The 16,738-nt window shown below is 39.8% G+C and overlaps 1 protein-coding gene across 2 annotated transcripts in view; it reads right to left on the bottom strand.

Annotated features, from left to right (window-relative positions):
- Positions 1-8,331: 8,331 nt before the first annotated feature.
- The window catches only part of TMEM39A (transmembrane protein 39A), a 30,557-nt gene continuing 22,150 nt past the window's right edge, over positions 8,332-16,738 (bottom strand). Inside the window, exons 6-10 of one of the 2 annotated variants that reach the window (XR_010943723.1) lie at positions 14,474-14,822; positions 13,512-13,699; positions 12,392-12,572; positions 11,405-11,525; positions 8,797-8,814 (exon numbers count right to left, since the gene is read on the bottom strand). Coding sequence is in view for 1 of the 2 variants with exons in the window: in XM_067738813.1 (XP_067594914.1) it covers positions 8,581-8,814; positions 11,405-11,525; positions 13,512-13,699; positions 14,474-14,822 (892 nt within the window). In the remaining variant the exon portion in view is untranslated. Of the gene's footprint in view, positions 8,815-11,404; positions 11,526-12,391; positions 12,573-13,511; positions 13,700-14,473; positions 14,823-16,738 lie in introns of both variants that reach the window. The other variant, XM_067738813.1, reaches the window with a different exon arrangement.

Raw genomic sequence — 16,738 nt, 5'->3', positions numbered from 1 at the left:
AGACTCTGACATCTTTCATTTGTAGCATCATCTTCAGAAGTGTGAGTGTGTGGATATCATCCACATGTCATCACGCACACACAGTGTGTGTGACAACTGTCTGGAGATATTCCCTACTCTGAGCTTTCCCAGCCAATCAATCCAGAAGGCCTTGGAAGCTGACTCACCTTCTTGGTCAGTGTCCTGCTGCTAAAGTATGGACCTCTCCATAATCATAAACTTCCTGTGAGCTGGGGCTAGCCTGGCACTGACGAAATTCCGTTCCATGACAAGGAAAACTCATTACATTTTCCCCTTGAAATTGTTCCCCCCAAATCTCCTGAGATTACCTATTTGGTCATCCACTTGGGACTGAAAAATGAACCCCCTGAGAATGGCTGGATGAAAACCAGACTGCCTGCTTCCATCTAGGGGAAGGAGAGAAGAGGTGCTGCTATTTATAGGAGGATCTACATGGTGCCCTAGAAAGGGCTACAGAAACAAATTCTCAAAAGGCACCTTCAAATAAACTATGAGTCATCAAAACGGGGGGGGGGGGCTGATTTTAAATCCTGAATTTAAAGTGAAATGCATGCATATTCTAATGTTTCCTTCAGTGTTAATGGTTGCCTAATAAGATAATAACCTATATTTATTGGCAAAATGGCCCTCCCAGGCCAACCTTTTTTTTTTTTTTTTTTTGCCAAAATGTACCAGGTAGAGGGAATTTAGTTTTTATTCTCTGCTTCAAATGGAATATGAAGGGTCCTGATCAAAAACCCCATTAAGACACTGTTAGCCTAATCTAAGCCCTAAAATTCAAAATATTGGCCAAGGCAAAATTCTGAATTCTGGGGAGATTAAAAATGTAAACATCCTCCTCCTCAACAGACAATATTTATCAAGAGTTTAGTAATATTGCGCTGGGTACCTCAGAACTCTGAAATTCTTGAAGAGTCTAATGAAAAAGGGGAGAGGGATGGTAGCAAATGAAATAGCCTATAAGCAACCAGGAGCAAGATCTAGAACCATTAAGTTACCAAATGAAAGCAGCAGGGGAAAACAGGTAGCAACTTAGCATCTTTTAATATGATTGCTAATAGTGTTCAAGTTACCTACTGACTTTAATCAAATTAAACACAATTACAAATCCAGTAGAAGGTACCAGGAAGACATTCAGGTGCTGAGAATTTTGCTTTGATCACTTAAAAACTTAGCGAGTGGTAACTAAGAATAAATAGTTCTGAGGTTTTGCATGGTCTTAATTAGTTTGGCTGTGAAGTCTTGTTGGATCTCGGCAAATGAGCCAGGTAACATCAGGGTTCCATACTCCCTGAGAGGGGGGGGTTTAGACACTTCCATCATCACAAAATGGGTTAACTCCTGTTGATGATGAACTCATAGGTCCAAGATAAATTGTTACTTTCATGTCTAATGTTTAGCACATGATAATCACATTTGCCTAAAGTTGGGTGGGCCAGTCGATTGTCTACACAGGTCTTGTGTTCTGCCTGAAGAGCTACTGGGAAACCTAAGATTCATTTGTCTGGGATTGGAATGGGAGAGGTTCAGGGTAGGTCCAATTCCCACCAGGATTGATTAGGACTACATTCTACCATGACCTGTCCTATCTGATGACAACATGAATCTTGGGGTTAAATGTTGCCAGGAGTATGATTTCAGGCATTTCCAGCAGGAAGGTCAGTTCAAAATGTGGAATGACAAAGCATGTGTCCTCCTTTGTCAACACCTTTCCTAGCAAAGTTAGACTAGAAGAGGGAGCAAGCAGCTTGCCAAGCATGGAGAGGAATGGGAGATGGTAGAAGGGTGATTGCTTAAGATCAGGGTAAGTCCATATAGGATAAAATTGGGGCCACCACTGATCAACTGGCACACATTTAGTAGCGTTGAAGTTCATGAGCAATGCAGGGATCACTTCTATGAGGACGAAGGAGGATGTAGTTACATATACGAAACCTATGAAATTCAGAGCCATGTGTTTTACTGGATGAATCACAATGCTTTGCATTAACTTAATGCCATAGTACTTCCTGGCTTATAATTCTGTAAGGTAAAGCACTTTCTCAAAGGAGTCTATTAGAAAGCCACGTGATTTCAGCTGTTTGTTGAGCTTGACAAATATGTTTCCAAAGATATAATCAAAATGTTCTTCTATTGATTAAAAAAGCATAAATATTAAACCTATCCTTAGAGACATTTAAGTGTAATTAAAAGATTGTTATCCTTTAAAAATGTACTCTAATAAATGATATAAAACATAATGCTCATGACGGCACTATGAACTAGAGGACATGGGATCAGCAAAATCAATAATAGGAAAAGTGGACTTTATGCATTCAGGCTCATTGTTCTACTTTGTTCTGTTTGATGTCATTTTTTATTACTTCAAGGTTTGGTCTCCTCACAGCACAAGTCCTGATCATTTGCTTCAGTGAAATTTTCTTGCTTTGTTATTTTACATCTTAATAATTGTCAAATATTTGCAACTTCACTCTCTTACTGTTGCAATCATACATGTCACCCAATATACCCAGTATAAATCAATGGATGTTGTCATGAAAAATGAGAAGGAAAAAAAGCTATTACTTCTCAAAACTCCACAGCTTAAGGAGTTATGTGGGTCTACCTGCAAAGATGTGAACTCAATTTTTCTATTTCTTGAATTAGTCAGGGAGGACTATTTTTTTCAGTGATTTTTGTTAATGGTGCTCTGAGGGAAAAAAAGCAAAAGTTTGCTATCGTGGCATATATTATCACAGAAGGGGTCTGGGGGAGGGGAGAGAGGCACTCAATGAGCTGAAATGACAGGCCCTTAAAAAAACAATCATACAGCCTAGGCTCACAACTTGGTGATATTTGCAGTGAAAAATATTGTTGCCAAGGGTATTAAAATTCTAGCATTTCAGCAATATTCTATTTAGAACTTTACACCACTCAGGCCTGCTCTTGTTCCTTCATTGCTGCCATAAATGCCTTTTATCCTATATACTCCCAGATCCCCACACTTCTCTGTTTCTCTGAGTAAGCCTACCACTCTTCCCCCCTGCCAAACTGGCAACACACAGTTCCCCTCACTCCTAATCTTTCCTCCAGTTCCTCTAGAGTGCTTCTCTCCTTGAATCTCTTCACTGAATGTTGCCTCCACTTCTTAGAGTTCAGTAAAAGTTGACACTCACCTGAGGACGCTTCTTTCCCTGCCCATTTTTCCCACATTACACAGACTACAAAAAGCCCAGAAATTTTATCCAGTTTCCCACTCCTGCTTCTGCACCGTTTCTTCCCATCTCATGCAAAAATCTCATTACTGAAATTTATGGCATCCAGCGATTTTACCTTTTCTGTTCTTTGTGGCCATGATGTAGTCCGTGTGCCAGATTTCCCAGTTTTCGGCACCAGACTCTCTACCTCCTGTCCCATCGTCATCCTGGATGACTTCAACATTCTTGAGGAAAACTCATCCTACACCCTTGCCACAACTGCTTACGGCTTTTGCCTCTACTGAATTTTGACCATCTGCTTCCAGGGGTACACATCAGGCTGTTTCCTAACCCAGAACTCTATGATCCTGAACTCCCATATTCTTCTCAGAACTCCTATCTTTGCTCCTTTATTCCTTCTACTTGCTCAAGATCACTAATGCCCGACCCAGCCCTGCTCTTTCTGATGGCCAGTACTCCACCAGACTTCATTCTTCTTCCCCAGCCTTTCCAAACCCCAAGGTGCATCATCTCAGCTATTCTCATAACTCCCTTGGCTACTAGTCCTTCAGCTATACCTGCTTGGCAAACCTCCAAACCAGGACCAGGACTCTTACCACCCATCTTACTACCCTTTTACTGTGTCTATTGAGTTAGACTACAGAAAATCGTAAAACCATGAAGAAAGCCTTTGTAAATTTATGGTTTACCACCTCAGCAGTGGCCTCATTCCCAAAACTCATAAAGGCTATTCCCCCTCCCAGATGGACCACTCCTTTGAAAACATAATTACTTCTTACTTAACAAGTTTATGCTATCAGATACATTGCCACTTCCCTTATTCATACGTGTGTCCCTAAACTCCTTTCTAACTCAGGAGAAGCGCTATTCCTCTTCCAAACGGCTCCTTCTTCCCAATTCACTACTCTGAACCAACTGCCACCCGAGCTCCACCCTCACTGCTTCATTAAACTTCTCTTACTAAAGTTACCAGTGGTCTCACAATCAAATCCAACAGTCAATTCTTAGTCTCCTGACTTACCTTTTATATTTGATACTGTAATCATTCCTTTCTTGAAACTCTAATTCACCTCATCTCTTGGACTTCCATTTCCTTAGTGTTGCTCATTTGAAAGCTTCCTCTTCCTCTGCCCTTAAATGTTGCTAGTCATCAGAATTCTGTCCTTCCTTTTTCACTGTACATACTTTCCCTACATTATCTTATTCATGTCCGTGGCTTTTTCTATCACACAGTGGTGACACCCCACCCCAACTTTTCCCATTTTCTCTTATATGGACTTTTTAAATAGTTGGCTAATTGGCCTCCCTGCCAATTCTCACATCCTCCCATTCTCCAAACCTATCCTACATATTGCTGCCAAAGTTACCTAATACAGGATAGTGGTTCTCATCAAAATCCCCTGGAGTGTGTGTTCAAACAGACCTAGGTATTCATCCAGAGTTTCTGACTGTTAGGTTTGGGTTAGGGCTTGAAAATTCCCATTTCTAACAAGTTCCCAGTTAGGTGATGCCAATGCTGCTGGTCCAAAAATTACACTTCCAGAACCCTTGACCTGCAAACTCTTTGGGTCATCGTTAAGTCTTCGGCTTAAAATCTCTCATTAGATAGCTTCTGTCTACAAAAGTCCCCAGCCTTCTGTCCACTTAAGAATTACCTGAAGTACTTGTGAAAAGTATGTATTACTGGGCTTCACCCTCAAGATTCTGACTTAGTAGATCTGATGCAGTGCCCAAGGATCACTCCTTTGACAATCTGTGACCTACAAGATAATAAAAATCCAAACCACTTAATGTGGAACTCGAGTCCCTCTGTAATCTATTCCTTGCCTAGCTCTTTAGCATTATTGAACTATTAGTTAAAAACTTAGTGCAAGTCTATGCGAGTTTTTGCCTCTTCTGTTCCCACTGCATGAGCCCTCCCTCCCTCTCTCATCTCTGTGGTAAACTAGTGCTGCTTCAAAATGCATCATGTGTGTTACTGATGCAGTGAGGCATTCCCTGACACTGCAGCTCCAGCAAAGTTGATCATTTTCCTGCATTAATTCTGTCTCTTGCATATACTTCCTTGACTGAGCACATTTGTGTTACCATTATTTACTTTTTTGCCTTCTAGTAAATGCACTCTGAACATGAGTATCTCTGGCACTCAGCAGTATCTAGCACATAGTAATTGCTCAGTAAATAGAAATGAGAGGGGTGGTGTGGAGGTAACCGATAGGGAGGGGAGGGAAAGCAGCTTAGGGAATAAAACATGGAATCAGAGTAAACAGGATATTGAGAAACGTTTCCATCATGCTAATGATGCCTGTGAACTACCCTCCTCTACTCTGACACATTTACTCACCTTAAGCCACCCAGACAACTGGTCAAGCAACTTCTTTCCTTTTCCAGTATCCCAAGTTCACCTAACTGATCTTTTGCTATACCATTTTTTCCACATACCATTTCCCAATATTTAACAATTACAAAAAAAAGGCCATTCTTTAATGGGCATGCATCTCCCCCTATCACTAAACAAAGATGGTGTCCTTTATATCACATGATCCCTAAGTAATAGGATACACAGGTAACTAGTAATTCTTCTCTCCCCCATCTGAATGTGGCATCTACAAATGTCAGCTAAAATGAGTAGAAGCGTGATGAACTGAAGGGTTTTATCTCCCTGATGCTGTCATATCTGGAAGGAGAAGGGGGGCATTTTGCAATTCCTTTAGTCAAAATTAATTTTTATTTATTATATTCACTCATTTGTTTGGCCAGGTTGGCATCTGGTCCTCCTGTGCTACTTCTTTAGAATATGGCCAAGACAGGTCAAACCAGAAGGTGGAATCATGTCAGCTTTCAAAACTAGTCTATTGGGCTTCCCTGGTGGCGCAGTGGTTGAGAGTCCGCCTGCTGATGCAGGGGACGCGGGTTCGTGCCCCGGTCTGGGAAGATCCCACATGCCGCGGAGCAGCTGGGCCTGTGAGCCATGGCCGCTGAGCCGGCGTGTAAAGACTAGTCTATTATCTCTAATAATAGACTAGTCTATTATTAGCCCAGTTATCTGGGCTACTTTTCAATGACAGAACCAGTCTGGGGCCATCGTGATGAGACATCTTTATGCCCAGGCCACCCATTTTGCTCTTAGCTGTCAAGTAATCTCACCAAAATATTAGTCAAAAGAAGCATATCTTCAAGACCCTAAGGAAAGAATATTGAGATGGCAGCTCTCCCACCTTCCCCCACTCAAGAACCACCATATTTAGGCTGAACCACTTTACAAAAACAACCAACACACTGGTTATCTTGTTATTTTTCCAATGTACCAAAATTATTCCCACCTGAGGGCACTCACTTTGCTGTTACTGTAACATGGAATTCTCCTCAGTCTTGCTTCATCTGATCTTTGCTCAGAAATCATCTCCTCGAAGATGCCTTCTAGGGACTTCCCTGGTGGCACAGTGGTTAAGAATCCGCCTGCCAATGCAGGGGATACGGGTTCGAGCCCTGGTCCAGGAAGATCCCACATGCCGTGGAGCAATTAAGCCCATGCACCACACTGCTGAGCCTGCGCTCTAGAGCCCGCGAGCCACAACTACTGAAGCCCGCATGCCTAGAGCCCGTGCTCCGCAACAAGAGAAGCCACTGCAATGAGAAGCCCGCGCACCGCAGCGAAGAGTAGCCCCCACTCGCCGCAACTAGAGAAAACCCAGGCGCAGCAACGAAGACCCAGCGCAGCCATAAATAAATAAATAAATAAATTTATTAAAAAAAAAAAAAGATGCCTTCTAGCAATGCCATTCCTAGCACTTTCTATTTCCTTGATCTGTTTTTAATTTTTGCTTTACCACACCTATTGCTACTACCAGGAGACATTAAATTATATGTTTGTTTACAGCATATTTTGCACCCCCCGCCCCCCACATGGTAAGCTCTTGAGGTAGGGCCTTTGCTTTTCTCACTCACTGCTATATCCCCAGTGCATAAAATAGTGCCTGGTGGCCAACACGTATTTGTTGAATGACTGAATACACTCATATTGACTGCCAAATTATGTAACTTAAAAAAAAAAAAGTGTATCCATCAAAATATTTAAGGAAACAATGGTCACACATAGTAGTCACCTTGGGTAGCTGTACACACACCTACTCCTCACAATGCTGCCTTTGCTGAAAACCTGTTGGGAACTCTTCTGCAAGAACGGTTTTCAGAGCCAGTTTATGAATTACGTGATTTTTTGTTTTTTTTTTTACTTCATAAGCCATATTGTGTTTCAGTGTAAAAAAGCCAAAGTGAGCATAGAAAACACATGAGAATATATTTCAGGCTCTCAAGACAAGGCCTCAGAAATTCAGATGACTAGTGACATCAACTGACTAAGTATATCACCTCTCAAGAAAATGGACTGAAAGGGGTTAATGCTCACAGACATAAAGGTTCTGGAGTATGAAATTCAAAACACACACAGATCAAACTACCTGAGGACAAAAAAGTAAATTCTCATATTTCACTTCTGCTGGTAACTCTAAACATGCCTCTGTAGCAGAGTTGCTGCTAGACTGCATCCATTCCTCCAGTAACTTGGTGTCTTCAACCTGCCCAGACCCCAGCCCAGGGGATATGTGCTCATCTTCTCCCACTGATCTAGTCACACACCAGCTCCTTCATAAGTTTGGGCACTCTATTCTGTCCTAAAAAGTATTCTTTCAAAACAGCTAACAATAAAAGGAAAATCTTTACAAGCAAAAGAAGTGAAAGAACAGGGAAAATGAGAACAATATCCTGTTTCAGGACATAAGAGCTTACACAAAAGTATATTTAAATGTCATACAGCAGATAGAATGCTGAGTTCCTACCTTAGAAATGCTTCCTCCCAGTAGGCAGCAAAGAGAACCCCACCAGGACGAAAACCCACTTTTGCCCCATGCATTCCAATACTATCTGCCAATCAGAAAAAAAAGACAATGAGTGCTGTCAGGCAACTCCACTGATCTCTCTCTTTCTGTAGCAATAAGGCCAGCTAAGGACTAAAGATAATGAGAAAGACTAGAAGGAAAGTAGACACACAAAAGGTACTGTGTCAAGTGATATATGAGATGTGTTCATAAGTGAATAAGTTATTCCAGAGCCATACAAACAAATCAATCTCTTTACTGGAGAGGCACACCTCTCCTCTGTATATTATTCAGATATACTAACACATGAAAGATCACATCATCTTGTTTATGGATACATTTAATGTCCCTTGCCCTCCCCACCTTTCAAAACATAATAGTATACAAAATATAAAATATCTTAAATATTTATAAAAATCGCAAGAAAAAAATAGAACGTATGAAAATATTTTTATCTGAGTTCTCCCTCACCGTTGAGAGGCAGCTTAGTTTGCCTTGAGTTCATAATTATTGAGTGGATAGGAGTATGCCCTGCCTAATACTATTCTGTCCCGGAGGAGCTTAAATAAAACATAGTAGTTGCAGAAGAGGATGAGAGCCATGGAAAGTGTATGGTTCCACTTCTCCGACCGCAGCAAGGAATAGAGCTGGTAGAAGACAACACTGCCCTCAATAAGGATAAGCAGATTTAACAGCCTTAATGGACGATGAAACAGGAACTGTAAGGAAGTTAAAAAGCAAAATGTTATTTCATAGAAAAGACTGCAGTTATTCTCACATTTTTCTTCTAAAATCATTTCATATTTACAGGCTCCTATGTGCACTAACAAGCAGATCTGCTTATTGAGTATCAATCAGGCTATTTCTTGCTATAGAGACCCAAACCCTTTCTTTTTTGCTCAAGTAATAATGAAATACATTTTATTTCAACACCCCGAGACATGAAAAGGGATTATATCCAAAAGAACTCTGCCTCAAACATTTTTCCTAGATTTTATCTTAGGTATATATTTTATTTCAGATAACCAAAAGTATATTTATTTATCTAAGACAGGGGCTGGATAAAGGACCAAATGGGAAATATTTTAGACTCTCAAGTCAAGAGACAAAAACTGAGGATATTATATGTAGGTAACTCATAACCACTTAAAATGTAACCGCTTAAAAATACAAAAATCATTGTTAGTTTGTGGGCTGGTCTAAGACATAAACACCTACACAAGACAAGTCTGCAGGGAGCAGTGGTAATATAAGTTGAAATATCAATACAGTAATTTCTTAATTTTTTTCTTAAACTGTTACCCACCATGCTGTCTGTTTTATTTTGTTCAGTTTTTCTGGGTATTGATAAGTAGGGTGAACAAAGACAGAACAATGAGGAAGGAAGGAAAAATTAGTCAGAATTAGAGTTTGGCTAAAAACAGACCTGTTTTCATTCCCACCAAATTCTTCAGTCTAAGAGGCTAAATCCTGGTTGACTAATAAAAATGTATTATGAATAGGAAGATAGAGGTCAAAGAATGCAAACTGTGATAATGGTAGTATATCAGATCTAAAAGAATAATTTAGACCTCAGGACTCGAATCTGAGAATAAAACCAAATCATCATGACAGCTCTGAAAGGTAACTGGTTCTCAGGATCCTTCTGCGGGAGGAAGAACACGTTTAACCCGGGTTTTATTACATGATCTCCAGTAATATCATGTATAAAATTGGCTCAGAATTAACATTCTAAAAAAAAAATCAGGCAATTTCAGATTCTGTGGCAATTATAACAATTATAATTAAATGTGCAGGTAAGCTATAAACCGAATGAGTAAAAATGTGAGGACAGCCAGAGCTACAGGTAATAGGCACATTTTAAGTGAGTGTTCTTAAACAGTGTGCCTAAGAATCATTTCCAAATATGCAAATACTGCAAATTCCTAGGATCCTTCAGAGATTCTGACTCTAAGTGACCCAACCACCACTTTGACAAGCACTGATTTACTTTGGTCACGCAAAATCAGTAACAAGTTAATTTCCTTAATCTTTCTTCTATGGATTCCACCTGATTCTTCAGCTGTCCAACACTAGCAAGGAAAATACTTATATTTCAAGCAGAAAATTTTAATAAACTATCTGGTTACTGTAGGTTTCCAGGGGACTGCAAGAGCCAACAGATGTCCTTAATGGCCTGTGGAACTCAGCTGGCTGAATTAAATATTCTGTGTAGAAACCAAATGCTTATGTAGTTGTAACCTAAGTCCACTCCTCCATCTTAAGGCAATCCCACAGGAGTCTAGGAGATTACGGTATTTCCCTCATTCAAAGGCCTTTCACCTTGCCCCACCCTCCCCTACCATATTATTTATAAGCATCCTGCCCTGATGCAAGTTTCCAGTATTTAATTAAAAGGCCCTTAGTAGCAAACGCCCGCAGAACCAGGAAATCCAAGTACCCTCATAAGGAACTGGGAGGGATGGAGGGAGTGATGGGAGGGAGAAAGGGATTCAAGCATCTAAAAAATAAATAAAATCTCCAATTCTTTTTCAGAATATGGTCTCCATTCAAAGGCAATGCACTGCACTATGTACATTTTTACTAAAAACAGTTCCCTGAATGTACCTTCTTTTCCCCTCTCCCATCAATCAGCTGGCCTTTCTCTTATAAGTAAATACTTTTGCCTCCTAGAGCCAGAATTTCTGGAAAAGTGAAAAATCAAATCGAACATAACCCAAGGTGTAAATTCAAATGGAACAGAAGCTGGATTTAGTGGGTGTCTACTGCTTTTTCCTTTTAAACTTTTAAGCCTTTTTTCCTTTTAATCCAAGAGAAGGTAAAAGGCCACAGATCATGGCATTTGCCTGAGTTTCAAAGGGGAAGTCAAAGTATTTTAAGGAGATGATACATATGACAAATACCAAAAAATAAAACCATCACATTATTACTATATTAAATATTGCTTAAAGATACACAGATATATTATAAGGACACCACTAAACCAAACTACTACAAATAAAAGTTGTAAGATGAAAAATGGAAGTCTTAAATAATTGTGTACTTGTTTCAAGTAATACTAGACTCAACAAATTCCAATGTAACTAGAGAAATCAGTCAAGCTATTAAAATTGAGAAATAGGTATTTTCACCTTCAATCTGCCTTTCAGAAGATATTTCCAAAGGACAGAGGCCATTATAGTAGTAAAATAATTACCCTGTCTTAATTTCCTAGTATGTGCTACACACTGTGCTAGATGCTTACACACAGAGTAACCTCCTAACACTTACTCCTAAGCTTATGTTTGAAAAGAAATAAGCTGTACTTGCATAAAAGCGGGCATGGGATACGTCTGAAGGCACTGCCACGTTGTAAGGCCCCATGGCTCTATATAAGCACCTGCTGTGTCGCACCAGCACCCCTTGAGGCCATATTGTATTTTCTGACCAACTAAGGGAGAAAGAAATGCAATGTTAGCCTATTGGCAATTACAGATAAGACAGTGTCTGGCAAGGCCAGCTATACTTCTATGGAAAGGATTAAGTATTCAAGGCTTCATCTGCCTGAATTCTGAAAATACAGTAATTCCATGGTCAAACTGGAAGCAGTCAAAAAGGATTTATTATAACTTCATTGCTATATAGTAGAGAGAAACTGCAAAGTTAACTCAGTGTCAAAGGCCTTAAGAGGCTTAGGAGAACAAGCAGAAATAAATGTGTAAGGAAGGCATCTATGAGCCAGAAAATCCAGTGTAAGCAGGTGGACTGTCACCTCAATCCCAAGTGAGCAGAGTCTATTGGTGGAAATGCTAGAGGGAACAAACAAGAAGAGAGAGTGGATGGTAGTAAGAGTAGTGGAGAAATTCACACATTATCAAACTAACATGACATTTACTACAGAATTACATCCCAAAAAGCTACAGAAAATCTATTCATTTATCACACACTTCAAATGCTTCATATATGTGAGAAGCTATACAGAAGAACACAGAGACACACAAGGTACCGACACACAGACTTTTCTTTTTACCACTTTCTTGGGTTTTTTTTATAGAGGTTTCTCTAGGAAAAAGAAGTTATGGAAGAAGCTTCATTCTTTCCAGCACCAACGTAATGGAGTTGGGGTGGGGATGGGAATCTTCAGGTTAAGCTTTTTAAAAAATCTAAGTTAATTCATCTCTTCCTGATTTTGGAAAGGTTAGTTTCCTAGGGTAAGAACTGGGACAGCATTTTAAATATGTTAAAGAAAAAAAAAATTCTAGCACCCTGAAGCTTTCCCAGTTCAGAAAATGTTCCGTCGGCCTTGCTCACACTTACCAGCATTAAAATGATGATACACCTCATGGCCATGTGCCATCAGGAGCCTGAAGATGTACAGTACTAGTACTGTGGATTGTATTTTCAATTTTTATTGAAATTTGTCCTTTGCCCACAGTCGGGTTTCTTTTCAGCCTGGCCCAATCTCTTTCAGTTCCTGGGCTTGAAGGCCTGTGCTAATCTGTATCAGACATCAAGGCAAATAATTGAAGGGAGCACTCTGAGGGGGAGGGGGAAGGGAATGTCACCTCAATCTGTCCCCCTTAATTAGGAAAGAATTTCTAGGTGATGAAATTTGTGAAATGTTCAAATTATAAAAGGAAGATGAAGATGGTCCAGGTCTGAGAGAGAGGCATGATGAAAGGCTCAGAAGCAAGTGAATGAAAGGGTTCTAAAGTCAGTCATTCTGGACCACAGGGATCATGCAGAGAAATGACTAATAGGGGGACACAATGAGAGGAATACTCAGAAAGAACTCACTTAGGGACAGTTTTCATTCAAATTTAGGAAAAGCAGGGCAACATTCATTAGTGAGTTTAGGAAGAAAAGAAAAACACAATTAAAGATGCAGGCTAAAACAACAACAACAAAACAAACAAAAAACCCAAAAAGCAAAAATAAACAAACAAATAAAATGCGGGCTAGGAAAATCACTAGTACAAATTTACATTTATTAGAAAGAAAAGATGAGAGAAGCAAATTCCAGCTGCATAAGTATAAGACAATTATCTAGCAGCTATTCAGCTGTGGCAATGAAGATGAGAAGATGAATCTCACAGTCTTCTAAAGAAAATTAAAAATATGTCATGACTCTTTGAATTTGGGCAAAGGGTTAGGACTGAAAAGAAAACTCCAAGATTATAGCTTGGGAAATAAATTACACATTCTAGAGTGACTGGGTAGTTGAAAGGTAGGAGGCATTTAAGGAGGGACTGGGGATGGTGGTGGAAATGAGTTAATATCCCCTGCGTTCAGTTTAGAGGGATGATAAGCACCCACGTAGACAAAAACTAAAAATTAAGTGTTCAAAGCCAAGAACAAGAGTGACATACAAAGCAAATAAACATGATCAGCAGCATGTAAAAAGGTGTTAAATGGTTTTATCCTCTAACCTACTTACATGTGCTGTGGAGCATTGCTGTAGGACCCATGTTCAAGCTTCTGCCACTTGCCCAGGTGAGCAGCTGATTTATGTAGCAAATCACAGTATTTGGATGGCAGCAGTTGTGTGGTGAGCATGACAAAAGCATTGATCCACACCATAATGAGGTGCTCACATGACCAGCGCATGTCATAGTACTGGGTACTCTGGAAGAGATCAGAAGAGAGAGAAATGATCCATGTACTGGTGAGCAAGAAGGCAGGGATGGTGCGTGTACATACACCCTGCAGACAAATGCCACTCTGAGTCACCCATGCATTTGTTGTCCTCCTGTCTGTGCAGAAAGTTCAAGAGCAGAGTCCTCCAAAATCCTTCAACCTGACTTTCTGGCTGTATGAGTTAGGGTTGGGAGGGAGAGGTGATTATTCTTTAAGTGCTTCCTTTCTAGAAGTGAATGCTCTCTGTGAATGACCACTCCAGCTGCAGATATGCTTCTCAATGGGTGAAGGAAGGACACTGAAATGACCCAAAAGATTTTGGGCCCAAGTGACATCCAGACCATTTTTCTTTTCTACTAAAGTAAAGTTTAAAGGTTAGATTAAATTCAAGGAAACTCGTGATAACCATGATAAGATCAACCATGGTAGGCTGAATTTTACTGAAACCTCAGTCCTCTTAAGCTACCACATACGGATTCTAAGTACAAGTGTATCCTCCCCAGAAACTGGGTGGAAAAAAAAAATCTTAAAAAAAAAGAAGAAAGAAAAGAAAAGAAAAAAAGAGGGGACCACCACGGGTGCATCACAGATATGGAAATATCTATCCACCAACCAGGTATTAGTGCACTCCAGATGCAGCCGAACTCCACCATCCAGGCTGCCAAAGGGGAGACAGAGAAAAGGGGGATTAAATAAGAAATACCCAGTTTATGTCATTCACACACAAATCCAGGAAGCACATAAAAGCAGGTAACCACTTACCTTCACAAAACACAGGGGGAGAAATGCAACATAGTAGGCACTGAAGAGAGAGTTGAAGAGAACTTCCTTGATTCTGTGGTTGAAATCTGCTTTCAGACATTCTACTTCATTGCGAATGAGGTCTGGAGACAGGGGGCAGCTGTGGCTGGGGATGGGTGTGGCATTATTAAACTGTTCTTTTAGAGACTCCAGCAGTAAGGAGAGGAAGTCTTTGGACTTGGCCAAGCCACCCACAGTCGAGGCACTCTCCTCTACCGCCTGGTGCTGAACCATGTAGTTATAGTCTGCAAGAAGAAGATGAGCTCTACTATCTTGGTGGAAACAGCAGAGAGGAACATAAACACCAAACCTGTAGATAAAAGGGAGTATGAAAATGAGACCACAGAAGCCACCTAAGATCAGATCATATAACTGTGTTAGTAAAATAGTCATGATTCATCAGAGTGAACGTAATATAATAGGGACTTTGCTGACAGTAAATTCATTATCTGGGAAGCTCTTTAATTTCTTCCCACAAAGGCAATATATATTCACTGTAGAATAGGAAACTACAAAAAATCACGACAATAGAAACTACCCGGAAATAATCATTTTTATAATTTTTACAGTTGGGTACACAGACTTTATACTTTTTCTTTTATATGTTTAGCCTCATACAGTATAAACTGTTTTGTATACTGCTGTTTTAACTTTGGGTGTGTGGTTATGTAGCATGTATATATTGAGCTTTTTCTTATGGCATTAAATATTTTTCAGCAACAATTCTAAAAGGTATTCTCATGTAGCTATACCATAACTTACCTATTTCTCTCTTGTTAGAACTCAGGCTGTTTCTTACTTTCCACTACTATAAATACCATTGGGATAAGTAACTTCCCACACAGATTTTTGTGTACACCTGGTATTTTTTGAATGGCTTGCCCTTCAAGTTTCCTCCTCTTAGTGAGGGGGTTCCCCTGCGTACCCCCCCACCACATCACCCACCATACTTCTACAGCCACTCCTAGATCCTCTTGCCTGGTTATTTTTCTCCACTGATCTTACCACTCCATATATTTTACATGTTTTTTATTTTGGGTTTTTTCCCTTTGGTCTATCCTCCCCTCACTACAATGTAAGCTCCAAGAACCAGAGATTTTAGTCTGCTTATTAGTTCACTGCTATATCCTTGATGCTTAGAATAGTGGCTGAAACATACTAGGCACTAAATAAACACTTGATGGATTAATGAAAACAATTCTAAAAGTACAATAAATAAATTTTTACAAGTAAAATTACTTGGCTAAAGGACTGAAAATTTGTGAGACTTTTCGTAACTTCTTATAGTTGCTCCAACTTTGGTTCCTTAAAAAAATTTTAAACACTTTTCCAAGTCCTCATTAAGTAACTTCCACTTTGTAACATAGGTATGTATAGGTATATATTATATTGGGTTGGCCAGAAAGTTCGTTCGCATTTTTCCGTGCCATCTTGCGAAAAACCAGAATGAACTTTTTGGCCAACCCAATAAATAAAATGATCATTTCACTGACATAAATTTAGATATTAAAAATAGCAAATAAAAAGACATTTAGTTATAAATTTTATTTAAAAAAAATTAACAAACGTCACTTGTTCATAGTTCTCTATAGAGGGAGAAAGGATGAGCTTCTTGCTAAGTTAGGAAGATGGTTAGCAGCAGCTCTGGGATCCACTGTGAATGTGCCCTGGAGTAGTAGGATGGGAGGGGGTAAATGCAAAAGTATCATGCTAGGATCATAAGCTTGAAATGAGCTTGCCACTCTGTCAATTTCATGCGACCATGTCCAGGCTAGCCTGCCAGAGCATGAGAGACTCATGGAGCAGAGCTTAGCTGTCCTAGTTGCCTAAACTGACAGCTGGTCAATCCCACATATGTGACTGAACCCAGCTAAGATCAGGAGAGTCTCCTGACTTCCAGCTGATCCCAACACATACACAGTAAATACATAGTGTGGTAAGCTGCCATGGCTCTGTGGATGTTCGTTACAGCATCATATGTCAATAGATAACTGATACAGGGTAACATCAAAGGCTTAGAGCATGGAGAGCTTTGTAAGGTAAAGAAAATGATTCATGAATTTTAAAAAGGGTTAGTAAATATTTAGACATAAAACTTGTTTAAATTACATGATTATTTCATTGTTTTATAGGAATGTGGAGAGCCTCCAAGAATAAAGCTTATTTACATTATCTAAAAAAATGAAAATGTTTGCTGGCCATTTGATGATGGTAATCCTCTTCAGT

The sequence above is a fragment of the Pseudorca crassidens genome, chromosome 5, assembly GCF_039906515.1.
Source record: "Pseudorca crassidens isolate mPseCra1 chromosome 5, mPseCra1.hap1, whole genome shotgun sequence".
NCBI classification, from domain to species: Eukaryota; Metazoa; Chordata; class Mammalia; order Artiodactyla; family Delphinidae; genus Pseudorca; species Pseudorca crassidens.
This window is presented reverse-complemented; position numbering and strand designations above follow the sequence as displayed.